Below are 25,800 nucleotides of genomic sequence, written 5' to 3' on the forward strand. Positions count from 1 at the left end.
GGAACTGGGGGATGGCACCCCCACCTCCGGGAACTGGGGGATGGCGCCCCCACCTCCGGGAACTGGGGGATGGCACCCCCACCTCTGGGAATGTCCCTAACCAAGATAGCAGGAGGTCATGACTGGGCTCAAATCCCTCAGTCCTCCTGGGGGCTGATCCCCCCAGGTTCTCATGTGCCACAGAGCCTGCTCTTTAACGTTAGAACACTGGTTCTGGAAGTTTCTTCCCCTCAGGGCCCTCTTATGATTCCAGCCTGCAGTGAAAAGGGACGGTCTTTCCCTGCCTGCCTTGTCTTTCCCAGTGACCTTTCCCCAGCCCCCCTGGCTGCTCCCTGCCTCTGGTGCACCTCTCCGGGATTGCTTAACCCCCCCCCCCCGAAGGCCCAATCCATCCTATTTTAAACAAATTAGAAATTTTGCTACCAGCCTGTCTGAGTCCCTCGTTCACGTCCTTACTCCACGACAGACACAGAGCGTCAAAGCCACGACAGCAGCACAGCCACACAGCGAACCGGGCTGGGTCACCTGCTCCAGTTTCTCGGCGTCGCGCGGGGAGGAGCCTGTCCCAGCGCCACGCAGTGTCTAGCGCGGACCAGCTCACACAGCAGGTGCTCGGTTTCATCCGCCTTGACTGGACCAATTCCTTCAGGGGTTGGACACTCATTACTCCGTGAACTCAAAGACCGGGGTGTGGAGTGTGATGACTAATTAGAATGTAGTCAGCAGGTGAAGGCTGCAACCGTCGGAAGTCCTGTCTTGGAGGGGAAGACAACTCCCTACAATTAAATCCTCTAGGAATCAGTGAGGAGGGGCGCCCGAGTGTGGCCGCGGCGGCGGTGACCCTGCTCGCTCTCGGGCGGTCCTCCTCTGCCTCCTGTTCCGGACCACTGCGGCCTCCACGGGCCTCGTCAGCACCATCAATGCCTCCTGGCACCTGCAGACGCCGGGCAGGCACGTGGCGCTTGCGGGGTGTCTGTGGAGTGAGGGCACAGGCTGTGGGCGCCTGGGGGCCTGCCTTGAGGCCGCGTCTTACCCCAGTCTTGAAGCTCCGGGTTTGTGCCTTTCCTGCTGTGTGAACACTCTTCTTGGAGGTCCCTGGTAAGGGGTCCGGCTCCCCTAGTGGCTTGGGGCTCACACTCAACCACGCGTTAGACAGACCCACGTGGTTGGCCCAGACTGGGACCCCAAGAAACATGTTTATTTCCCTGTTGGAACGCCTGGGTGGAGCCCCGGCTTCTGGGGATTCTGGAATAAACCAGCCCCCACCAGTTTGCTCCTTCCTGGCGTCCCTCTCCATGGGGGCTGGCTCTCTGCAGCCCAGAGTGAGGCCGGCAAGGAGCAGCCACCAACAGGAGCCCCGGTCTGGGCCCACCTCCCATCTCCGTGGGCCATCACCTCCTCTAACAACACCAGGACGAGGGGCTCAGACCCCAGTCTACCAGGTCTGCCACACACACCCGAAAGTCTCTGCATCCTGGACGCCAGCTCTCAGCTATGTCCTGGTCTCCCCTTTCCTCGTAAGAACACCCCAGACCCTCAACCAGATACCATGGCGATACGTCCTTTGGGAAGGAAACCTGGGGTTTCCAGATGAGCCCTGTCAGAACGAAGCCAGGCCTTACCCCTGCCCTCGGCTGGTAGATAAGCAAGGAGGAGGCAGACCTGGAAAAACAGAGTGAGGAGATCTCTAAGGGGATAGCACTCCGGGCCCCTAATTAGGAGCACAGATAAACACCAGATTGGACCTCTCTGGTCTGCAAGGGCAGCAGATTCTGCCCTCCATCGGAAGTACTTTGTTGCTGCAGAGGGCTTGGAAAACTCCGTTCTACAAACTGCCGGCGGCCCCTGGCCCTTCAGCACATGGAAGGGAGATAACAGAGAGACGCCCTTTTCCGGTGTCCAGGCTGGGCAGGATAAAAGGAGGCCACGCTCTGGGTGCCCCAGAAGTGCTCGCTCTCGGCTGCGGACGGCCTTTCTCTAGCTTCTAGCTCCACCCCCACCATGAGTCGGCAGCTGAACCTCAAGCCTGGGGGTGACTGGGGCGGCTTCAGTGGGCACTCGGCGGTGGTGCTCAGGAGGGCTGCGGGCAGCGCCGCTTCCTACCACGCAGCTGGCAAAGGAGCCGCGGCCAGTTTCGGCAGCAGGAGCCTCTACAGTCTCGGGGGGCCTCGATGTATTTCTCTCAATGTGGCTGGCGGTGGTCGCACGGGGGGTTACAGCGCTGTGCCCAGCTCCGGGTATGGCGGGGGCCGAGTCAGCGGCTTTGCGGGCAGCATGTTTGGCAGCGTGGCCCTGGGGCCTGCGTGCCCATCCATGTGCCCACCTGGGGGCATCCACCAGGTCACCGTCAACAAGAGCCTCCTGGCCCCCCTCAACGTGGAGCTGGACCCCGAGATCCAGAGAGTGCGCTCCCAGGAGCGGGAGCAGATCAAGGCGCTGAACAACAAGTTCGCCTCCTTCATCGACAAGGTGGGTGTCCCTGGAGAGAGCTAGAGGCCAGCAGTTCCTGCTGCCCAGGGTGGACAGGGCACGGTGCCTGGGAAGGCTGCAGCTGGACCAGGACAGGCCCGCTGGCTGTGATGGGGCACACCTGTGGGCACAGAGGAGTAAATGCACGTGTTGCTTTCTTTGCGGATTTACAGAGAGACGAGCAAGATGGGGTAAAGGGAGCCCTGCGTTGAGAGACAAGTGATGAGTTCCTGGGGGGCTGGCTGGGGGGCCCTCCAGCTTTTAAAAGAAGAACTAATGGCTAACAGTCTCAGCCCCCCGAGAAACAAGGGCTCGTGACGCAGAAGAAACTCTTGACGGGGACATCAGGAAGAGCACCTGGGAAGCACCCCGGAAGCACCTTGTTCAGTGACTTGTCAGGGGCTGGTTCTGTCCAGAAGGCACAGTCAGGTCTTGGCTGCACATGACTTTAGGAAAGCCTGTCTAATCTGGGGAGCCGGTGAGGGGTATGGACCTGACATGATATGCCCATTGTGTGTCCAGGTGCGGTTCCTGGAGCAGCAGAACCAGGTGCTGGAGACCAAGTGGGAGCTGCTGCAGCAGCTGGATCTGAGCAACTGCAGGAAGAATCTGGAGCCCATCCTCGAGGGCTTCATCGGCAACCTGCGCAAGCAGCTGGAGGCGCTGTCGGGGGACCGGGTGCGGCTGGACTCGGAGCTGCGGAACACGCGGGACGCGGTGGAGGACTACAAGAAGAGGTGAGCAGGCCCTGTGGGTTTCGTGCGTCGTGTTCCCAGAGCCTCCTGGGTGCACCCTATCTCTGCCACACCTTAGGACAGAAGGAAGCAAGTACAAAAGCCAGGCTCCCACCTACCTGCTTGATGAGGAGTCCCTGCGGGTCGATAGGAAGGAGTCCCATGTTCATGGATACGCTGCCCAGCTCAGCAGCCCAGGCGCTTAGGAATTTTCCTGGAAATGGGATGCGTTAATCCAAGGACATGCTACTGGCACCCCAGCTTCTGCAGAGCGCCCCTGGGACTTGCCCTGTGGGGATGAGGGGGGTAACTTGGTGGGGAGCTGGAGGCCACTGTTGTCTTCTCTCATGGCCACTGTTGTCTTCGCTCCTGGCCCACAGGTATGAAGTGGAGATCAATCGGCGCACGGCCGCTGAGAATGACTTCGTAGTGCTCAAGAAGGTGAGAGCGAGAAGCCTGTGGACACTGGTGTTTCTTGCACCCCCATTCCAACCAGTTCTGCTCAAGACTTCATCTCCAGCCCTGGGGAGGCTTGTACTTCAGGGGGTGGAGTTATCGTCTGGGCCCCAGGCAGGGGAGGCAAGACAGATGCGCAGGAGATGGGCAGAGAGGCAAGAGAAAATTCTCATCTGGGAATTGGGAGTCTCTGGTCCATCTGGCTTCTCGAGTGGCACGAGGACATCCGCTCTGTCCCTCTGAGCCTCGTCTTCTCTAGCCGCGCCAAAGGAAAGCCCACCCCACTCCCCTTCCCAAAGATTCAGTGAGTGATAGAACATCAGTGTGAGGCAATTTCGTGGAACAGCAGGCTTCCCTCTGTGGTAAAGCAGATTATCTCGGGGGGCAGGAACGGGGCATCTGGAGGGTGAGGGCTGTTTGGTGGGGTGAGGACAGCTCTGGGAGTCTCTCTGCAGGATGCAGATGCAGCCTACGCAGTCCAGGTGGAGCTGCAGGCCAAAGTGGACTCTCTGGACAAAGACATCAAGTTCCTCAAGTGTCTGTATGACGCGGTAAGGCCCTCCCTGCCGGCCACTTTCCAACTGGGTGTTTTCCTTGGCTCTTCCTGGGAGTCGCCAAGAAGGGGGACTGTGGATAGACTGAAGGGTGTTTTGAAACAAATAAAACTGTGCAAGTGCACAGAAGTCCCTGGTCAATAGGAAGGAGCCCTATGTTCCTGGATCCTCTGCCCAGCTCAGCCAGGCCTGGAGGACACAGACGCAAGGACAATTCCATCTGGGTCGTGCAGGCAGGAAAAGTGACCCGGGAGGGTCCTACTTGGGCAGAGTCTCCATTCTATGAGCTGTGGGAATGGCCTCTCCCTTGGGCCTCGCTGCTGCCCCTGCAGGACATGTCCTGCTGGGGGATCCCCCCCACCCCAACCCTCACAGGTGGCCTGCTCCCTCCACATGGGCCATAGGCCCAGAGGGCCGAGAGGCAAGTTGGGGCCTCTGACTCACTCTCACTTCCCAATGCAGGAGCTGGCCCAGATCCAGAATCATGCCAGCGAGACCTCCGTCATCCTGTCCATGGACAACAACCGGGAGCTGAACCTGGACGGCATCATCGACGAGGTCCGCGCCCACTACGAGGACATCGCCCTGAGGAGCAAGGCCGAGGCCGAGGCGCTGTACCAGAGCAAGGTGGGCCCCTCCTCACCCCCCCGCCCCCGGCAAGGGACACTCACCACCAGGCGATGACACACTTGCCGCTGCCCTGAATGCAGGAACAGCTCTGACCAGCACTCTGGCGACCTCTGCCCGAGAGAATCCCTGCCGGAGACTGTTATTAACGATCAGTCATCAGCAGATGTGGGCGGCGGGACCCCACAGGGGCGGGCACCTCGGTGAAGGAAAGAAGGGAGCGACCCCGCTGTACACATCTCCATTTTCAGGAACGGGGTGCACGGCCAGGGGGCAGGAGTAGCCAGCATGGAGAGCAGCTATGGGCGGCCTGGGGTGGCCAGGGAGTGAACACGAGGAAGCCATGCACTGTCCAGGTGGGGGTGGGGGCTTCCAGGAGGGACAGGTGGGCTCCTCGGCGGCTCAGGGGCAGGCCAGTTCTGCCGGGCAGTGAAACCCTTCGGGCTGTCATGGAGGAGCCCCTCGCCGGCCAATCCCCAAGGCTCCGGCCCTTTCCTGCACCAGCACCGCGGGGATCTGGGCGCCTTGTTCCTGGTCATGGCCCTGAGCTCCGACTTCTGAACGACCAGGCAAGGGGAAGGGAGGTTCTGAGCCGCCTCCTGGGTCAACAGCCCACCACTTCAGGGGCAGGCTTGGCCTCCGGCCTCCCCGCCGAAGCAGGAAGCTCTGCGGGAGAAAGGTTGCGGGAGAAGGTCCATCAGGTGGGAGCTGGACTGGACCTGTCCTGTCCCTGCTGGACCTCCGGAGGCTGGGGCAGAACTGGCCCTGGAAGAGCCTCTTGACGAGGTGCTCACAGCACAGAGGCTCCGCAGTTGGGCACAGGCCGGTTCAGAGCCTTACAGAGGGGCCCTGAGTCTTTCCTCTATCCGGCCCAGAAAGGCCGTGTCAGGGCAACGAGGAGGGAGGTCCCGCCAGGGGGTCAGGCCAGTCAGGACGGCCACCAGCCAGCGGGCAGATGTCCTGCGCCAGCCCACCTCCTGCGGGCACCCCCGAGCTCTCCCCACCTCCCTCCTGGCCAGCGGGTTGCTCGGGCCCCTCCCTCCCTTGGATGGTGGGTGGGGGCACGGTCTGGCTCATCGCCAACGTCCTGTCTCTGGGGACCAGATCCAGGAGCTGCAGCTGGCGGCCGGCCGGCACGGGGACGACCTCAAGCGCACCAAGAACGAGATGTCAGAGCTGAACCGCCTCATCCAGAGGCTCCGGAGTGAGACCATGAACGTGAAGAAGCAGGTGGGCAGCGACCGTGCACGGAGCCCCGAAACGGGTCCCACCTTCCAGCCTCACCTGGCCTGGGCGCTCGGCCGCCTTCGGCTCAGCTCTGCTGGGGCTCAGCTAGACTTAACAGACCAGGACTAGGACTCACTGCTCCTCCTCTCATTCCCTTTTTCTCAGCCATGGCCGGAAGGGAACCCCCCGCCCCCCCCCACCCCCAGGCAGCGCCCACTCCTTCCGCAGGCCATACAGCAAGTGGGGTCCTTCCTCATGGAGGGCACAGTCCGAGGATGGCGGCAGGTGAAGCCCTCCCGGGCCCCCTGCCCACCTCCCTATTTCCTGGGGTGTCCTCTCTGGCCTGAGACCAGCAAACCCCACACACCGCGGCAGGGGGAGAGGGGATCTGGCCTGTGTGCCCTCCAAAGGACCAGGTCAACTCAGTGGGCGCCAGAATTGCCAAATTGCCCCTCTCCCCTGCACCCCGCAACCATCCCACGCCCGGCAATGTAGAGAAAAGGGATCAAGACACCGGCAGGCAGGACCTGACTCAGCACCCCCTTCGCTGCTGGCGGACCTGGCGGAACCCTGACCTGTGCGCCTCACCTGGACCTAGCACCCTCTGGGCCTGGAGCCCTGGGACCTCCCTCCCTGGCACAAGACAACTTTGCAAACCCTCAACTTTCTTCCCTGAAACGCAGTGCTCGGTGGCTTTTCACAGCGCCTCTTAGCATCCGTGTGACAGCGAGCCACAGACCACTGCTTTGGTTAGTCTGGGGAGAGGCGGGCATGAGTGCGAAACCCCATGCTCCTACACGTCTGGGAAGGCACCCAGTGCAGCCATGCTGAGAAGTAAGGGCAAGTGGAGAGACTAATCAAGGAAGGCTTCCTGGAGGAGGAAGCGTTTGAGCAAATAACCAGAATGATGAGCACACAGATTCCTGGCGAGAGGAAGCGTTTGAGCAAATAACCAGAATGATGAGCACACAGATTCCTGGCGAGCACACTTAGGAAACATCATCACAGTAGGTCTGGTGTTTGCGCTGCAGTCCGCTGCCCCCAGCTCATCTGCAAAGCCAGAGGGTCGTGCCGCTTCGCCGTTAGGTGTTTTGCGTTCAGGTGACCCCCTTGTTGTTACCTTGCAGTGCACCAGCCTGGAGACGGCCATCGCCGATGCCGAGCAGCGGGGGGACAGCGCCCTGAAGGACGCCCGGGCCAAGCTGGACGGGCTGGAGGCCGCCCAGCATCTGGCCAAGGAGGAGCTGGCCCGGCTGCTGCGCGAGTACCAGGAGCTGATGAGCCTGAAGCTGGCCCTGGACGTGGAGATCGCCACCTACCGCAAGCTGCTGGAGGGCGAGGAGTGCAGGTGGGCACAGGGGGAGGCGGGGCCCTAAGGAGGAGGGGTGGTGGGTGTCCTGCTGCGCTGGGGCTCTGGGGGTGTGGGGGGGGGCAGGGGGGTGGAAGACGAGGGGCAGCAGCCGTGATGGCCACCGCCAAGGCAGAGGGTGACTGGCGGCTCAGCTGCGGCTTCCGGGCCAGGTGTGAGCGGCGAGGCCAGGTGGCGGCGTGGTCTCACCCGTTGCCCGGCAGAGGCCAACCAGTGAGTGCCCTGCGCCGCTCCGTGGGGGTTGTGGTCTCCCGCTCGTGGGGTGTTGAGGGGGGAGTTAGCCACACGGTCACGGAAGCGAGAGCCCAGCAAAGCCTGGCACAGTCTAGACGAGTCCCTGAGGCTTCTCCTTCTCTGACTTGCTGTCTTACAGGATGTCTGGGGAGAATCCTTCCTCTGTGAGCATCTGTGAGTACCTCACTGGGGAGCTGACGGTTGGGGCAGCCACGGGCTCCGGGAATGGGACACCCCCTCGCTCCGCTCCTCCTCCCACTGGGGGTTTCTGGGACTGTCTCATGAGGCTTCTGTGGCTTCAAGGGAACCGAGGCCACTTGCGTCCTATGGAGACAGTGACCCAAGTGGCCGTCCGCCCGCCTGTGGCGGTGTCTCCCCACAAGAGGGCTGAGCGGATGGACTTGGGGAGGCCGCGCGTCTCGGGAGGGAGGGCGGCCTGTCCGGCGCGGTCCTCATCCCGCACGGAGGGAGCTTGGCCGCAGTCAGGGTCCTGGATGTCCGTGGTGCTCTGCGGCTGAGGGTTGCTGAGGGCCGGGCCGGGCCGGCTGGCCGCTGACGCCTGTGTCCCGGCGGCCCTCGCCTCCCTCCTCAGCCATCATCAGCAGCAGCAGCGGGAGCAGCTACGGCTACCACCCGGGCCCTGCGGCCGTCGCCGACCCTGGCACCAGCAGCTCCGGCAGTGGCCGAGGGGCGCAGACCAAGGCCAAAGGCGTGCGTGCGGGGGACCTCAAGGACGCCCAAGACAAGGGCACCCCGGTCAGGAAAGCCCCCCGATAAGCCTGCGCGCCCCTGTGCCGGGCGAGCAGCCGCCCGCAGCCCGCCCCGACTGCCCGCCACGCCCGCTGCCCGCACACTGGCCTGTCTCGCGGTCAGTGCCGGCCTGCGCCACCCCCTGCCTGCCTTGCCCTCTGTCCCGTGTGCCCACGGTTACTTCATATTTTCCCTTCTGCCTTGAGCTGGCGGGAGGCTTCGGGTGACAAGCTGTGATTCCCTTCTTGGCTCTGGGAAGCTCTGACCCTCCTCAGGGGGAGAAGAGGAGGGAGGGGTGAGAGGGGCCTGTGCTGCACTTGGGTCAGCAGTTTGGTTTTTTGGGGTGTTTTGGGGGTCCTTCCCTGCCAGCATCTCGGGGCGGATGTGGAGACGTGCAGCAAGAAGGGAAGAAGCCAGACAGAAGGATGCTGGCGGGTGATGCGGTATTTAGGAGAGAGTGTGGTTGCACTCTCAGGCCAGCAGCTGCACCCATGTTCCCAAAGCCAAGAGAAGGAGACTGGGGACCCCTGCCCACTCGTCTCGTGTTGCCTGCTCTGTTACCAGTAACACCCACCGCCACTGGCCAAGCCCGCACCCCATGCCGGCGGCCTAAAGGCGCTGCCTGGCATTCACCCTGCAAAAGCTATCCACATGCACAGCCGCCCTGGGAACAGAGAAGCAACTCCACCCTCTGAGATGTGCAGGCCTGGTCCCCCCACCCCCACCCCGCGCCAGGCCAGGAGGGGGCCCAGGCGTGCTGACCACCTTATGCCAGGGCCTGTTTAACAGAAGGAATGCCAAATTCTCGGTGCGTTCAACCAGGGTGGCAGAATTCTGTTGCCCTGCGGGTCGGAGCCGTGGGCATGTGATCTGTGTTTGGTCCTCTTCCTGGGCTGGGTCCTGCATGGCTTTCAACTCTCCAGCCCTGTTGCTATTAGTCGTGCCCAGTGGGCAGCCTTGATCTGTCTCTGGGGTACCGCCCAGCCCAGCAGTAGTGGCTCCTGCTGTAAATATTCTTGAGAACGGTGACACAGGATCCTTCCTTTGCTTGAGTTAAGGACGCTGACTTTCTGCTTTCTATTCAATAAACTGCCCTCCGGTAATGTCAGGGTGCACTCCCGTCAGTGTGTCAATCTCTCTGAACTGCCCACCCTCATGCGGACATGCCCCCCACCCCTGGACCTGTACACAAGCATTGTGGCAGGCTGGACACAGACCAGCGCAGACCACTGCTTTGGTTAGTCTGGGGAGAGGCGGGCATGAGTGCGAAACCCCATGCTCCTACACGTCTGGGAAGGCACCCAGTGCAGCCATGCTGAGAAGTGAGGGCAAGTGGAGAGGCTAATCAAGGAAGGCTTCCTGGAGGAGGAAGCGTTTGAGCAAATAACCAGAATGATGAGCACACAGATTCCTGGCGAGCACACTTAGGAAACATCATCGCAGTAGGTCTGAGAGCAGGTTTTTCGTGCTTATTTCATGTGGGGGCGGGACGTCTCGGATATTATGAAGTCGGGAATGAAGCTGGGCGCGTTTCCTGCTCCCTCTGCACTGGCCTGCAGCATGCAGCCACCTGGCAGGCTTCCTGGTCTATCTTGTGGTGCAGTCCCCCCATGGGGGGGGACTCTGGCCCCACATGCAGCCTCCGCTGGCCCCACTGTGCCCCACAGGCCGTCTGCCTGTGCAGCAGACATGCGAAGCAGACCGCCCAGGACCTTCTGCCCAGTGTCCCCCTCTAACGTCACTGCCGTCCTCACTGTGGCTGCCGGGAATCACGCCTGGGACTTAGGGCATCTAGCTCAGTTCGTGCACTAACCAGTCACAGGTTAGTGATTAAGGTGAAGGCAATTCTTAACCTCGCGGGTCTTGTACCCAAGTTATGTGCCTTTTCCTCTGGAACGTGTCCAGAACCATGTCTGCATGCCTAGAGCTTCACAGCCTTCATGGACTCCTGGTGACTGTTGGAAAGCCAAAGAGACACCAGCTTGTCTCAGCAACATCTCAGACCCACGGCCCAGAATTGCCCTACCTGGGAGGCTGGCCACATTCTCTGTATTTCCTTCACATGTTTTCGCCTGTACCCATGATCCACACACAGCCCTGATCATCTTAGATCAATCTCAGATCGCTATGGCATGCCCTGGCCATCGTGACATTGGCATAACTCGTCTTACCCAGGAATCACCACATGGACTAAGCATACACAGAGACCCCTGTTGGGGTGAGATGTGGACCCTTCTGCAACCGGAAGTCCTGCCCACCCCACCCCACCCCCGTTCTGCTGCTGGGGGCCTTGTACATGCATCATCCTTGATAAACCGATGTGCTTGCCTTGTTCTTCAGTTTCAAATTAACTTCTCAGTGTGGAGAGCTTATTTGTTCCTGCAGCTGCAGTCACGACTCAGCACCAAAGACCCAAGACCTGTCCCAACACCGTGGCCCTGCTTTTTCCAAAACACCCACTTCCTAGTGACCCACAGTGGGGCTGGAGGGAAGAGGCAGACGTGACCCACAACTCCTCCCTGAGAGGAGCCCATGGACCATCGGGGCCACTTCCAGGTGCCCGACAGCTGGGCTGCGGGCCTCAGTGCGTGCCCAGCCACCTGGAGGCCAGGCAGATGCCCTCAGGGGCAGTGACCCCTTCCATGCAGGGGTGGTAAGGGAAGCAGAGGGCTGCAGCTCACCCCCAGAGAAGTGGAGAGAGTCTCTGCCATCTGGGGCTTAGGTAGAAGCCCGAGAAATGCACGGGTGAGCATGCTCTCGCTTGAGCACGCAGTGTGCAGGTCTCTTTGGCCCCAATAGGGGAAATCGCAGAGGCAGGACCAGTGGTGACCAACGCAAGTTATGGAGCTGAGATTTCAGTACACAGAAGGAGTGGGTACGGGCAGTTCGGGTGGGAGAAAGTGCCCGGAGGAGTCAGGCAGTGCCTGATTCACCTTCTCTGTGTGGGCCTACAGGGAAGAGCCTGTTAGTTGCTGAGCTACCTGGTCCATGATACTTGTGCTCACGGGGTCCTGTACCTGGAACAGCATGCACACCCTTCCTCACTGGGCAGCTCCCACTGCTCCTTTGAGATTCTACTTGGGCCCCTCCCTCCTGGACAACCTCCTGGACTGGATTTCCGGCTGGACGGAGCATCTATTTTTTAGGGGCTCCTCACCCAGGCACCACCTTCACTGTGATGTTTCCAAATGGGGTTGGGATGATCTCTCTGTGCAGGTGACTCTAACAGCACCCCAAGGACAAATACTGGCCTGATTCTTTGCTGAGCTTTGCAATTAATAGACAATTACGGGAGCTTCACCAAACAGAGCTAGCCAGAGGATGATGTTTCTAGGATCTTTGTACCTTTCACAAGTAATGTGTTCAAAAGAGTTTTAGAGGGTAAAACCCATGTATCTATGGCCATTTTTACAAGAGTGTCAAGATCACACATGGAGGAAAATACCGTCTCTTTAAGAAATGAGACAACTGGTATCCATACTTGAAAGAATCAAGTTGGATCTTTGTTTCCCACCACGTACAGTAATTAACTCAAAATGGATCAGCAACCTAAATATAAGAGCTAAAAATCATCAAACTCTTAAGAGAAATATAGGCCTAAATCTTCATGACCTTAGATTTGGCAAAAAAAAAAAATTATTAGATATGACACCAAAAAGCCACAAGAGTCAATAGATAAATTGTACTTCAACAAAATAAGAAGCTGTGTGCATTGAAGAACATTGCCAAGACAGTGAAAAGACTTCAGAAGGTGAGAAAGTACTGCAAATCACACACTTGAAAGACTCTAGTAGCCAAAACACATAAAGAACTCTGGCCACTCGACGAGAGGGCAAACAACTCAGTTAAGAAATGAACCAATGGGGCCCTCCCTGGTGGCACAGCGGGTTAGAGCACAGCACTGAGAAGCTAAAGCCACTTCCGCATGAGTTCGATCCCCACCTGCCCTGGAGGTGACCACATGGCGCGGCAGACCTCTCCTGGCCCGCCCGCTGCTCCCCTCAGCAGTGTACTGTGTTGATCTGCCTGTACTGCTCCCCACTCTGTCTCTGGTGATGCCTCTCACCCTCCGCATCTCTGGCCTGTACCCCAGCTCTGTATAAATAAATAAATAAATCTTAAAAAAAAAAAAGAAATGAACCAATGATTTCAACAGACCCTTCTTCAAAGAAGATAGAGGCAAATGGGTAACAAACACATGCAAAGACACTCAACCGGTAAGTCATCAGGGAAATGCAAATCCAAGCTGCAACCAAGGAGGATTTCACTCCCGCTCGGATGACTGCAATAAAAACTAGTGGAAAGCAAAACGTGTCGGCAAGGATACTGATGGTTAAGTCACTGTGGAAAGTCGGGTGGTTTCACATAGTTAAACCCAGGGAAGTGCTGATGTGACCGAGCAGTTCCCCACATCTGCCCACGGCACATCCATCCCCGAAACAGGCGTGCAAACACATGCGGGCGTAGGCGTGTCATGGCGGCGCCATTCAGAGTGTTAGCATATTCCCCAGAGTCAAAGGTTGACATCCAAAGCCTTGAAGATGATGGCATTAGGAAGGCGGGCCTTGGAGGTACTTAGGTTGTGAGGATGGGGCTCACGGGGCGAGGCTGAGTGTTCTTACAACAGAGACCTCGCCTTTTCTGCCATGTGAGCCTAGGGTTAGAGGTGCAAGTTCCCAACCAGGAACATGGCAGGGATCCTGCAGGCACCTTGAACTTGGACCCCAGACTCTGAGCTGTGAGAACTAAGTTTCTGTTTGTATAAGCTACAGTCTGTGATATTGGTTTTAGGAACCCACCAGGGCTAAAACACAACCCAAGTGTCCAACCACAAATGAAGGAATTAAAATAAACCCATTGTGTGGAATACTATCGAGTCATGAGGAAGGATGAAAGTTTGTCACTGGCAGCAAGAGAAGGAGCTTGAGGTGATGACGCAAGTCGAAGTGAGCCAGAGAGGTAAAGGCAAATACAAAACAATTTCACGTATCTGTGCAACCTGAGACAACAAAACAGGTGAATTGGCCAAATAAACACAAATGCTTGGACATTGCTAACTGAGTTGCCAGGGAAAGGGGGAGGCGGTGCAGAATTAGTGAGAAGGTTACAAAGGGATGGTGGTGGGAATTTTTTATTCCTTCAAGAAATAAAACAAAAAGTTAAAAAAAAAAATCTTGGTCTATACAGTGGCGTAGGATTCAGCCATAAAAAGGAACGAAGTGCTAATGCATGCAACTGAGTGAATGAGCATCCAAAACCTGATGCTGAGTGAAAGGAGCAGACGTGAAACGTCACTACTGCAAGGTGATCCAGTTCGCGTCAAATGTCCAGAAATGGCAACTCTATAGGACGTGGGGGGGGGGGGTTTGCAGGAACTACCTACTAGTGGGTGCTGAGTTTCTGTAGGGGATGATGGAAACGTTTGCCCCTAAATAGAGGTGGTGGCTGCACGACTTTGTGAACCCACTAAATGCGTCATGTCCCCCTTACAATGGTTTACTTTCTGTTTTATGAATCTCCCCGAGTAAAAGACATAAAATCAGGGGGGAGCATAGTGGAGAATTGGTCAGAAAAATGGTGTCCTTGGGCCTCTCTTCCAACCTTCCCCATTCTATGGCAAATAGTAACTTGGAACAAATACAGAGAGCAGTGGGGGCCATTAGGAAGGTGGGCACAGTGTCCCTGTCCCTGCGTTTAACCAGCCAAGGCCAAGCCCGGGGTTCTGGGGCACTGACTCCCTCTATGCCCTGAGTGCCTGGATGCAAAAGGAGACATCACTAGAATGTCACCTCCAGCAGCCTCCTCCTCCTGCCCTGTGCCTCCTCCTGCTGCTGCCCCCTGCTTCCGACCTCTCTGTTCTCTGACCGTCACAGCCTTCTCCTGGGCCCCAAATGTGACTAGAGTGAGGCTTGCTCTCTGCACCCATGTCGTGGTAGAGAAAGTCCCACTGAAGCAGGTGCTCTGTGATCTGGCGTCTTCGCCTTGTCCATCCTCGTTCTCTCAGACCCAACTCGTCAGAACCTGCCCCGCTCATGGCCTCGGAGTGCTTGGAGCGGCTTGATTCCCTCACTCGGTCACCAGCTGGGACTCACCACACGCCCACAAGGCTATACTGAAAAAGAGTAGAAAGAAAATGGAATAATCAACTCTTGCGTGCCACTAATGGGGGGAATGGAGGCCTGAGGTGTAAGGAGAGCTAATCCACAAGGGGCCTCTCATCAGTGGGCAGGAGGCTGTCCACTCCTCCTTGGGCAGGAAGCTGGGAGAAGAGGCCGGAGTATGGCTTGGGGTAAAGACAAGTAATCGCCTCACAAGCACCCTTCACCCTTAACTTCACCCAAGTCCTGAAATCACACAAATTTGCTTCAAGGAGTGAAGAAGGCTGAGAAGGGGAGCAAAGGGCCAGGCCTGGTTGGGTGGGGTTGGAGAGGTCGGGGTCTGTGGCTAGAAGCAAAGAAACTCAGTTGTGGGTGTTTAGCTCTTCACACTGTGGTTCTGACCTCAAAGGGCAGCAGGGAGCAGGAGCGGAGGCCATGCAGATGGACATGCGCGCCGCCTGACGCTCACCTGCAGAGACCAGGGAGCTGCGGGGCGCCTGCACAATGCGTGGCCCTCATCTGCAGCGGCTAGGGAGCTGAGGGGCGCATGCGCACTACGTGGCCCTCATCTGCCCCGGCCAGGGAGCTGAGGGGCGCATGCGCACTACGTGGCGCTCGCCTGTGCAGCGGCCAGGGAGCTGAGAGGCGCATGCGCACTACGTGGCGCTCACCTGTGCAGTGGCCAGGGAGCCCCCAGGGGTAGACTGCAGCCAGGGCCTTGGAGTATGGCTGCCGTCTCAAATCCTGGCTTAGCCTCTCACCAAGCAGTGCCACCTCTGAGAGTTACTTCACTTCCTTGCGCCTCAGTGTCTGTCGGGAATATGGTTCGCACCTGCCTGCAGGGCTCTTGTGAGAATGAACCGAATTAGCACCTGGGAAGTGCTGAGGGCTGCCCGAGGGAGGCTAACTGTGTTCGCTATCATCATCACAAGGTGCCTCCTGTACTTCCACCTCAGGAAGCAGGTAGGCAGGAGCCAGTATCCCCCTTTTAGGGATGTGGAAACAGAGGCTTAGGGAGACATGACAGGCCCTGGGTCCACACAGTCCCAGGTCCACACGCTTGGCCGGAGGCTCAAGGGGAGGGACTGCAAGGTGAGCGGAGCTTAGAGACGCTCAGGGCCAGAGCCAAGTCAGGTGGGAGCAGGAGGCAAGGTGCGTGGGTTCCGGAAGGCCCTTCTCTGGCTGCCGTGGCATGACAGGCCAGGCGTGAACCTAGTGCCCGGCAGGACGGCCTCCCCTGGTCCTTTATACTCAGCTCCCCTGGGGTGAGCTCACCTTTGGCCCTGTCAGCTGCAAACCTGCTGAACAACCATTCCGCCCCCACACGGGAGACTGACAGCCGCCAAGTCCCCCGGGGGCAGTGCACCCAGCCTGCTTGGGGCTGAGACAAACTGAAAGGCAGGAGAATGGGGGTCAGAGGGGCGGGGGCTCGTGGAGGGTCCCAACAACCCGCCCATGTCCTAGGCGCCTCTGCTGCGGACGGTGGCAGCACTTAGGCTGAGCTCATCCACACAGCCAGGCTCATTCTCTCTAATTTTGGAGACAATCACTTGTTCAAAGAGCCATCTGCGCCTCTTTCAGGGCCTCCGGCCTCTTTACCCCCCCCCCCCACACACACACAGGGCAGCTGGATTCTGCATCCTCACACACGTACTGCTCAGGCTCCATCTGGCTCTACAGCCTCAGTGGCCCCTGTTACTCACGTTATCATGTGCGTAGCTTGGGCTCTAGTGATGGTGCCTGCCTGGAGGTTCTGATCCCCACAAGTACCCTTGTTCTTGCCATTTTCACTATTCCTCACTGCCCGCCCATCTAAGCCTTCCTCCTTTGAAGGACTGGACTCTGCATGCCCTCCCCCTCCTCCAGCCAGTCCTCCTGGGTTCCTTATCCTCAGGTCTTGCGCCTCCTCTGTGCTTCTTTTTCTCTCATACCATAGAGTAATTGGCTTTTGGGATTACACTAGACCTTCTTGCCTTCTGTCTAGGAGGTCACTTCTGGAGGTTTCTCAGACTACAACCCTGAGGTCGGGAGCCGCTGGGGCCAGACTGGGAACAAGGATCACAGCAAACATGTCAAACTGATCATCTTCATTATAAATTAGAGACAAAAATATCGAGAAAGATACGAATTACTTGGGAAGCCAAATAAAACATTTTGGCTATACAAAATGAATATCAAAATATTTTCTGAATATCCAAGCAAGATGTTCCTGGTAACTTGGGGGTTTGGTTCTCTGACCCGACACACTTCTCCCATCACTTACAGGTGAGCAAAGCTGCAGTCTGCCAGACCAAGTAATGCTCATTATCCACAGCGATAATGGAACCCCCAGGTAGCCTCACACTCGCCGCCCTGTCCAGCGAAGCCCCTCCCCTTCTTGTCCCTGGACCCCAAGGGGAAGCCCACAACCCAGACAAGATAATCAGGAGAGGGATGGTGAAGGGCCAGCGATAGTGCCTGGGCAGTCCCTGACGGGCACAGGGCAGCCAGAGCTGGCAGGTCCAGATCACATCCTCCACAGGGGCCTCCCAAGGCCGGTGGCTCTGTCTCCGGTCCGAGTCTCCCCAGATCTCAGAGAAGGCCTCTGCGACCTTGCTGAACTGTGTCCCTGTCCTGGATTTCTTCCGTCCCTCCCTTCCTCCCTCCAGCAAAAAGCCCAAGCACCCAAGGAGCCCCACCTGGGTCCTCCCTTCCTGTGGGTGCCCAGCACTGTCCTCCTTCCTCTGTTATCATCAACAACCTGGGTGCCTCACTGCTAATGGCCTGTGTTTCATGAACTAATTCACCCTAAGGTGGTAATGGCCTGTTAATAGCTTGATGAGGTTCTTGGCAGGAAGAATTTGCCTTTGGAGGAATCTAGAAGTTGACTTCGTTGGGGGCAGGGTATTTTGGGTGTCCCCTTTAGTACTTCGTGGTGCTGGGTAAATGTTTGATAAGTGGATGGACTGCAGTAGACACAATATTTGAAAACTGCTCCCTACTGAGCTTCGTTTTGCCAAGCACTTACTGAACACTGGTGATTCTTATTATTTCTAATGGAGAATTTTCCATTTTCAGAGATGGTCTGGTGGAGATAATCCTTGAACCCAGGACCTCTGAGAACCCCAGTGGCATTCGGCACAGTGAGGAAGGGGCCTCCCCCAGCCCCCACACCCCGAGACACCCTTCTCCGGGAAGCAGGACACAGCGATCATGGAAGCCCCAGGTAGCCTAACACTCACTGTCCAGCCCAGCGAAGTCCATCCCCTCTTGTCCCCTGCACCCCAAGACGAAGCCCACAACCCAGACAAGATTAATCAGGATAGGGATGGGGAAGTGCCAGCAAGAGCCCCCTGGAGAGCCTGGGGCAAATTACCCTATAACCGCTGGTTAATTAGATAAGACCCAAATTACATGAGCAAGGCTTGCAAGCCCAGCACTTTGAAGGTTTCGTGTTGTTTCAGAGGTGGGGAGGGCTTGATCTCTAGCTCAGCATAGAGAAAATGACTTCTTGCTCCCAGGCAAGCCAAACCCACGAATTAAACTCTTGACTGCCCATCCGCAGCCGCAGTGCCAAGCACATATAAGGAAGGGTACCTGCCAGTCCTCACTGCAGCCTGAGCACCTGTGTGGGAACCGGCTTCCTCCCTTCCGCACCCAGCTTCACTCCAGCAGCAGCATGAGCCGCCAGTTCGCCTACAAGTCGGGAGCCACCGCCAAGGGGGGCTTCAGCGGCTGCTCGGCCGTGCTCTCGGGCGGCAGCTCGTCCTCCTACCGCGCCGGGGGCAAAGGGCTCAGCGGGGGCTTCGGCAGCCGGAGCCTCTACAGCCTGGGGGGCGCCCGGACCATCTCCCTCAACGTGGCCGGCGGCAGCGGGCGGGCAGGAGGCTATGGCTTTGGCCGCGGCCGGGCCAGTGGCTTTGCGGGCAGCATGTTTGGCAGCGTGGCCCTGGGGCCTGCGTGCCCATCCGTGTGCCCGCCAGGGGGCATCCACCAGGTCACCGTCAACGAGAGCCTCCTGGCCCCCCTCAACGTGGAGCTGGACCCCGAGATCCAGAAGGTGCGCGCCCAGGAGCGGGAGCAGATCAAGGCGCTGAACAACAAGTTCGCCTCCTTCATCGACAAGGTGGGTCCGCTAGGCCGGGAGCCTGGGAATGGCCTTCTCTGCTCTCCTCGGAGCAGGAGCGTTTGTTAAGGCCCGAGGCTGGAGCGAGCTGTGGACAAGGCTGGACCAGCTGTCACCAGGGCGATTTTGCTAAGATTCCCTGTAGAGTGTTTCTCTGTAGAGGTAGAATTGGCTACTGGCTGCGGGTAACCGGGGTTACCTGCAGGACCCCCAAAAGGATCCTGCCTCTTACTCGAGGGACAGCTTGGTGTCGTTACTGAGCTTGGGACTGACACTGGCTGTGTGCAGAAACACCAGAGAGAGGGACTCGCTGAGTGTCCCCCTCCACCTCATGCTGAGTTCATCCACTCATCAGACAACCAGTAGAGCAGGTGTGTCCGTGTGAGGTCACTCAGGGGTGGCTTGGCCACAGCAGTGGGTGTCAGGGGCCCTCATCTGTATCCAGTTCTACTGGACGAGGAGCTCTTCAGAGGTAGGGTTGAGAGATGGGAGGAGGCATGCGTGGGGCCCCGCTGGGACCTGGCCCTCAGCAGCGTGTGGTGGAGGTCACCTATCCTCACCCGTCAACTACCCAACAAGCTGTCTCCCGGGGTCCTTGCCTGGTGGGTGAGACAGTGCTTGTGGGATCTTGGCAGAATGCCTGGAACACACGAGGTCTCTCCAGATGGTGGTTACTGTCGTTATCATGTTTATCTCTGGAAAGTGAGGGGCAGGGTACTGAGAAGGAAGAATCAAAGGCGGGGCAGAGGCCTCCAGAGATCACCCAGCTCAGATAGGCGTTGACTTGACTTTCGGTAGATAAGAAACTGTGGTTCCCATTGGATGAGTCGGCAAGAGCAGAGATAACCGCGTGCCCATTAGGGGGTCACTAGGGGGTCCCTAGGGGTGGGTGCAGGGGGAGGTTGGGCAGCTGCCTCAGCCCCAGACCCGTCCTGGGGACTAGAGGGCTATGTTAGTTACATGACAACAGACCCCCAGGACAGGTCAACCCAGGACAAAGTCAGAGCCTGAGGGGTCAGGGCCCCCCGTAGCCCAGCTCCTCAGTACTCAGGGCCTGCTCTGTCCCTGTGGCCTCTTCTCTAAGCCTTTCACATCTGGAAGGTCAGCGTGTCCTGACGCTTAGGGCCTGGGGACGGGAGAACACTGACCTTTGGCTGGGCTGGTCAAACCCCACTAAGGGGTAAAATCTGGAGACACGGAAAGAGAAGACCATGAAGACCTCACCTCTGTGAACAAGGTGGCTACCTGGGTAGGAAGAAGCAGGCGGAGGCCCACAAAGGTCCCGGGTGATTCGGTCTCCGGAGGATCACGGCTTTATTTAAATAGTAACTCGCTCAGATAGGTTAAGGGAAGTCACATTCTAGACACCGAGCCTCCCAAGCCCAACCAGACCCACTCCCTCGGGCCAGTTTCCCAGCCAGTGAGACCCCAGTAGCACAAGGAGCTCCATCCAGACCCATGCTCGCTCTGCAGAAGATGGTTCTGAGGCAGGGCTGGGGCAGAAGGAAGAGGCATGAGCTCAGATGGGGTTAGAGCCAGATGCAGGAATTTGGACCTGAAGTTCGCGGCCCCCTGGGCCAACTTGACGTGCTGTAACATGAAGAGCAGATGGCCTTCCTCCTTCGGAAGGGCCAACCTCTCCAGAGGGCACCCAGCCTGACCCCGTCCAGCATTTGCAGGCACTCCGGCCCTGGCCTGGTTTGGCCATGCAGGGCTCAGCATGGCTGGACGCAGGTGATGGAGCCTAGACACAGGCCAGGTTCAGCTCTGGCTCCTCTTTATCAGACGTCGGAAGGCGGCTGAACACCTCTATGCTTCAGTTTCCTTGCTGTTAGGTGCAGTGAAGGATGTGTCCCCCCTCCTGCAACTGGTGAAGGGCGAAGGAGAAAATGCAGGTGGAAGGCTGTGCACAGTGGCCACTGAGGGCCCGTGTGGCCATTTCCTGGGGACGCCACGGTTTCTGTTGGGTCTCAGGTGCGGTTCCTGGAGCAGCAGAACCAGGTGCTGGAGACCAAGTGGGAGCTGCTGCAGCAGCTGGACCTGAACAACTGCAAGAACAACCTGGAGCCCATCCTCGAGGGCTTCATCGGCAGCCTGCGCAAGCAGCTGGAGGCGCTGTCGGGGGACCGGGTGCGGCTGGACTCGGAGCTGCGGAACACGCGGGACGTGGTGGAGGACTACAAGAAGAGGTGAGCTCAGCTCTCAGCAGCTCTACTTGGACAGCTGCCCTGTCTCTCTGTGCCCATCCCGGAAGAGGGTGGCTTCTCATCTAAAGACTTGGAGGTGGTGGCTTGTGTCATACCAAGAATTGTACCCCAAAACTCTCAAACTTGTCCCCCAATTTCTCCAGCCTCTGATGGGCAAATGTCCAGTTAGCTGGGCAGTGGCCAGAGTGCTCTCTCTGCCTCTGGGGTGAGGGGAACCCTGAGTAAAATACTCATGTTCTCCGATAGCTTCTTTGTCCTCACTGGGTAAAGGGGCTTCAGTGCATTTAGTTCTGGAAGGAACGAAGGTCTTTTCGTCTCTACACCTTCGTCCAAACTGGGAGGGAGGAGCTTGCTTCTTGCTTCCTTGGAGGTTTCCCACAGGACCTCGGTGGCCTCTGCCCACCAACAGGCACACTGCCCTTCACCAAGGGCTCTGGGCACACTGGGTTCTCGCAGAGCTGGGTTAGCTGACCGAGCCTGGTGTCCCCGCAGGTACGAAGAGGAAATCAACAAGCGCACAGCTGCAGAGAACGACTTCGTGCTACTGAAGAAGGTGAGGGAGGCCGGCTGCGAGCCGGGGCAGCCCGGGACCCAGGTGGGCCTGGCCAGCGCGCTCTGCTCTGCGGACTGAACCCTCTCAGCAACAGGAGGGGAAGACAGGGAACCGGCCCGGCCACTTCAGGAAAGGAGCCCCAGGTCGGCAGGCCTTGTGTCCAGGCCTCCCACGGTGTCTGAATGGATGAGATTTGTCCATGAGGCCAGGCTCAGATGTCAGAGGGTGATGAGTGGGGCCCAGCGGGGCCCCCTTCCTGCCAGGGACCTCACTGCCGAGAGTGCATACCCAGGGCCGGCCGGCTGGGCCATTTGCTCCTTGCTCTTTCCCATGAGCCTCCAGAGAGCCGTGGGCAGCTCTTCCCTGGGCAGGTGCCCAGGCTGGGGGGTGTCGCCTGCTCGACTGCAGTGGCAGTGACCAGGCCTGGCTGGGCATCTTTCAGGACGTGGACGCGGCTTACGTCAGTAAGGTGGAACTGCAGGCCAAGGTGGACTTCATGAACCAGGAGGTCAATTTCTTGAAGTGTCTCTACGAAGGTGTAAGTCTCTCTCTACTCTCCGCCTCTGGGGGCAGCCTGTGGGTAAAACCCTGTTCCTGGGGGGGAGGGAGCAGTCAGCCACCCTCCTCCACTTTGTCCCTGGCCTTCTCAGTCTCCACCCTCTGGGCCTGCCCTGTGGCAGTTTGTCTGGGGTCTAGAGGGCTCACGGCCTGACAGTCTGGGTGGGGGCCTCTACGTTGGCATCACTGGGATTCATTCACCTTGTGGCCGGGTGTGGGCAGCAGTCTGGTTCTGAGGTCATCCCCATGTCCATGCAGGAGATCAGTCAGATCCAGTCCCACATCAGCGACATGTCCGTCATCCTGTCCATGGACAACAACCGGGACCTGAACCTGGACAGCATCATCGACGAGGTCCGGGCCCAGTACGAGGACATCGCCCTGAAGAGCAAGGCCGAGGCTGAGGCGCTGTACCAGACCAAGGTGCGCGGGTGGGCCAGGCAGGCTGGGGAAGGGGACCCCAGGTGCGTGCGGGCCGGACCTGGCTGTGCCAGAACACAGAGGACGTTCAGGCCACGTGCTGCCATAGCGTGGCCACCCCGGGATGTCCTGCACACCCAGGATGCGCGCTTGTCCTGTGCTCATCCTCGGCTCTGTGCTTTGGGGTCCCAGTTCCAGGAGCTGCAGCTGGCGGCCGGCCGGCACGGGGACGACCTCAAAAACACCAAGAACGAGATCTCCGAGCTGACCCGGCTCATCCAGAGGCTGCGCTCAGAGATCGAGAATGTGAAGAAGCAGGTGAGGCACTGGCAGACCGTCCTGGGCTGGGGCCCACCTGGAGGGGGTAAGTCAGGTGCCAGCCTCGAAGGCTGCCACGCTCCCGTCATGGGTAGTGAGGTGACAGCCTCACACAGCGAGCCGTCCTGGGGGTGTCTCACCGATGCCCCCAGGGGTCCCTGCTGAAGTCCCCCGCCCTGGAAGCTCCTCTCACCCCCGGGCTCCATCCTCCCATCCCCAGGCCCAACCTGTGCTCCTGTTATCACACTTCTGTAGCTGGTCAGCACCTGCCTGCCCCCTCTTTCCCAGACTAGGAGGGCAGGGGGCTGGCTGCCTGAGCTCGCGGCTCTCCTGGCATTCAGCACAGAGCCTGCCATAGTGGCAGCGTACTAAGCACTTGTTGATGGACGGATGGAGGTGCAGTGGCCTCAGAGAGCAGGATCGAACCGCCTCCTGTGTTTATTCAGGCCTCACTCAGCCTCTCTTAGGAACTTGGGCTACCTTCCCAGCTTTCATAGGTAGAAAGACAAGATGCTCATAAATACTAAGCAGAGCAGCGATTCCAATGATTTATCACGCTGAAGCCTCACAAAGACCTGTGAGGCGCGTGTGACCCATCGTGACGATGGGAGAACAGGCTCGGAGCAGTGTAGAGGGTGGCACAGCTGCTCAGTGGGCAGCTGTGAGGCGGACCCAGACCTCCTCACTCAGTGCTCTGCTATGGACTGCACCTGCTAGCTGGGCAAGTTACCTGTCTTGATTGCCCAGGTGTTGAAGGGCCAGGTGAGGGAAGGGAAGGGAAGGGCTGTGAGGGCTGAGTGTGGTGACCCGCCCATCCCCCAACCCCTCCAAATCCTCCTTTAGGCCTCCAGCCTGGAGACGGCCATCGCCGACGCTGAGCAGCGGGGGGACAGCGCCCTGAAGGACGCCCGGGCCAAGCTGGACGAGTTGGAGGCCGCCCTGCACCAGAGCAAGGAGGAGCTGGCCCGGATGCTGAGGGAGCATCAGGAGCTCATGAGCCTGAAGCTGGCCCTGGACATGGAGATCGCCACCTACCGCAAGCTGCTGGAGGGCGAGGAGTGCAGGTGGGTGGGGGTGGGCGGTGAGCTCTGGCCGGAGGCCCGAGGGCTTGGGAAGGACCGAAGGAGAAAGCTGACGCTCCTAACCGGGAAAGAGGAGCTCTGGGCTGGGCAGGGTGGTAGTGGCGGGCGGATGACAGTGCTACTGATGCCCACCCAGGCGTGACCGTGCACCTCTCAGCAGGACCTGTGGGCTGGGCCCATAATGTGGGCCCCGGCTCCGAACACCTCCCTGTGCTCCCCCAAGCCCCACCATCACTTGCCCGTCTTCTCGGCCTGTCCTGGGGCAGCGTGGGGATGGCCTGGGACAGCCACCAGCTTCCCTGAGTTCTTGAGAGTCAGAAAGGCTCAGTGCCCAGGCCTGGCCCTGGGGAAATATCCTTGTAGCCCCCCAACACCTCATGCCAACTGCTGTTCGCCTTGGGTTGTTGCCTGGTTACCCCAAACATTCAGGAGTGGCCCCCACCGCTTCCTTCTGCTCGTGCCTCAGAAGCCGTGGAATTTCCAGAGGGGCCGGCTGGGTTTCAGAAACCCATATCCGGAGAGGGCACCGTTATGGGGGTTCATAGACCCGGGGTGAGTAACTGCTCGCTCTTCTTTTCTTTCTCTCCCTAACAGGATGTCAGGAGAATTTCCCTCCCCTGTCAGCATCTGTAAGTCCTCATGTGCTCACACCTAAAAGTGCGGGATTCTCAGACGGGAAACAGCCTTAGTCCCACCCTCTGCGGAGCTGGGGGTCTCAGCTCAGAGAGGACAGAGCTTTGCCTGAGGTCACGGGCGACCCCCAGCACCCGCCCAGGGCCCCCTCCTCCTTGTCTCGGCCATCCTCTTGCCGGGGGACGACAAGGACATGGGAGTGGTGTGTAAGACCTGGGCAGCCAGCCTGCAGGGGCTCCCGGGCCCGGGAGTGAAGGAGCTGAGGCAAGGGACAAGTGGGGGACTTAGGAGGCCACGCTGGCAGCGTTGAACCTCTGGGTTTCTCAGCCGTCCAGAGAGAGTTAAGTCCAAGCTGCTAGAAGGTGCATCCATGGATACCTCGTAGTGGGAGAGGCTGCAGTCTGGGAAGCAAAAGACAGGGGCATTAGTATCTGGCCCCCTGGGCATCTGAGGGTTCAGGACAGCCAGACTGGCTAAGCTGGGTCAGGCAGGTAAGGGCATGGGGGTGGGGGGTCCTGGGACAGTTCCCCTAGGGTCTGGGGTGGCTATGGCCAGAGGCCCAGTCCGACCCGTCTGTCCCGGGGACCGGCGGCCTCCTCAGTGAGGTCACGGCCTGACCCACTCTCCTCCTCCGCAGCCATCATCAGCAGCACCAGCAGCAACGGCTTCCGGCCCAGCTCGGTCAGCGGCGGCTACGTGGCCAACAGCACCAGCTGCATCTCCGGCGTGTGCAGCGTCCGCGGCGGGGAGGGCCGGAGCCGGGCCGGTGTCAGCGACCACAAGGATGCCCTGGGGAAGGGCTCCGGTCTGAGTGTCCCCTCCAAGAAAGCCAGTCGGTAGAGGACACTGCTCCTGCCGCCCGCCGCCCCCAGCGACTCCAGCGCCCGCCCAGCCCTGCCAGCCCCGCCCCCACCTCCCAGCCCCCTGCCGGCCCGTCCCCACTCGGCCGGCCGTGGCCACCCTCCTCCTCGCGGCCTGGGCCTTCCTGAGCTGGCCAGGTGTGGACAGCGAAGCCTGGGAAGTCCCTTCCCGCACGAGCCAGCGCACCTCCTTGGCGGCAGCCGGGCAAGCAGTCTGCAGCCTCTGGCTCAGCCGCCCGCTAGTCTGCGGCCCGGGGAGCTCAGGGAGGCCTCGCGCTGGGGCCTTCGTCCCAGCTCCTGCCTGTGCTAGGAGCTGGCTCTGGTTCAATTAAGAAGACGCAGCCGAGAGCGGCCCGTCCCCACCCCACCCTGGCTCAGCCCCGCGCCCATCGGAGTGGAACCGAGTCAGCTCGGGGTGTCTGCTCCCCTCCCACACGCAGAAGTGGAGAAGGGGAGGCGCCGGCTACCTCTCCTTTATCCCCAAAGACCGCCCCGTTGCATCCTCAATAAACAGCACGATCTCAAGGCCTGGTCTCCGAGTCGTCA

At 59.2% G+C, this 25,800-nt stretch overlaps 2 protein-coding genes across 3 annotated transcripts; both read left to right on the forward strand.

Moving 5' to 3' along the window:
* Positions 1-2,001: 2,001 nt before the first annotated feature.
* Positions 2,002-9,533, forward strand: KRT74 (keratin 74, type II). 2 transcript variants are annotated; one of them, XM_004692506.2, is made up of 9 exons: positions 2,002-2,469; positions 2,992-3,206; positions 3,584-3,644; positions 4,115-4,210; positions 4,676-4,840; positions 5,945-6,070; positions 7,195-7,415; positions 7,810-7,844; positions 8,263-9,533. In XM_004692506.2, the coding sequence occupies exons 1-9, from the start codon at positions 2,002-2,004 to the stop codon at positions 8,445-8,447; spliced, it is 1,572 nt and encodes a 523-aa protein (XP_004692563.2). In that variant the 3' UTR covers positions 8,448-9,533. The 2 variants fall into 2 exon arrangements, with proteins under 2 accessions (XP_004692563.2, XP_012587976.1); XM_012732522.1 differs by lacking the exon at positions 5,945-6,070.
* Positions 9,534-18,169: 8,636 nt separating this feature from the next.
* Positions 18,170-25,277, forward strand: KRT71 (keratin 71, type II). The gene is made up of 9 exons (XM_004692722.2): positions 18,170-18,623; positions 20,598-20,812; positions 21,323-21,383; positions 21,826-21,921; positions 22,200-22,364; positions 22,554-22,679; positions 23,523-23,743; positions 24,356-24,390; positions 25,032-25,277. The coding sequence occupies exons 1-9, from the start codon at positions 18,177-18,179 to the stop codon at positions 25,232-25,234; spliced, it is 1,569 nt and encodes a 522-aa protein (XP_004692779.1). The 5' UTR covers positions 18,170-18,176; the 3' UTR covers positions 25,235-25,277.
* The last annotated feature ends 523 nt before the right edge of the window (positions 25,278-25,800 follow it).

Source organism: Condylura cristata, unplaced genomic scaffold (assembly GCF_000260355.1).
Source record: "Condylura cristata isolate star-nosed mole 26May11 unplaced genomic scaffold, ConCri1.0 scaffold00034, whole genome shotgun sequence".
Taxonomy (NCBI): domain Eukaryota; kingdom Metazoa; phylum Chordata; class Mammalia; order Eulipotyphla; family Talpidae; genus Condylura; species Condylura cristata.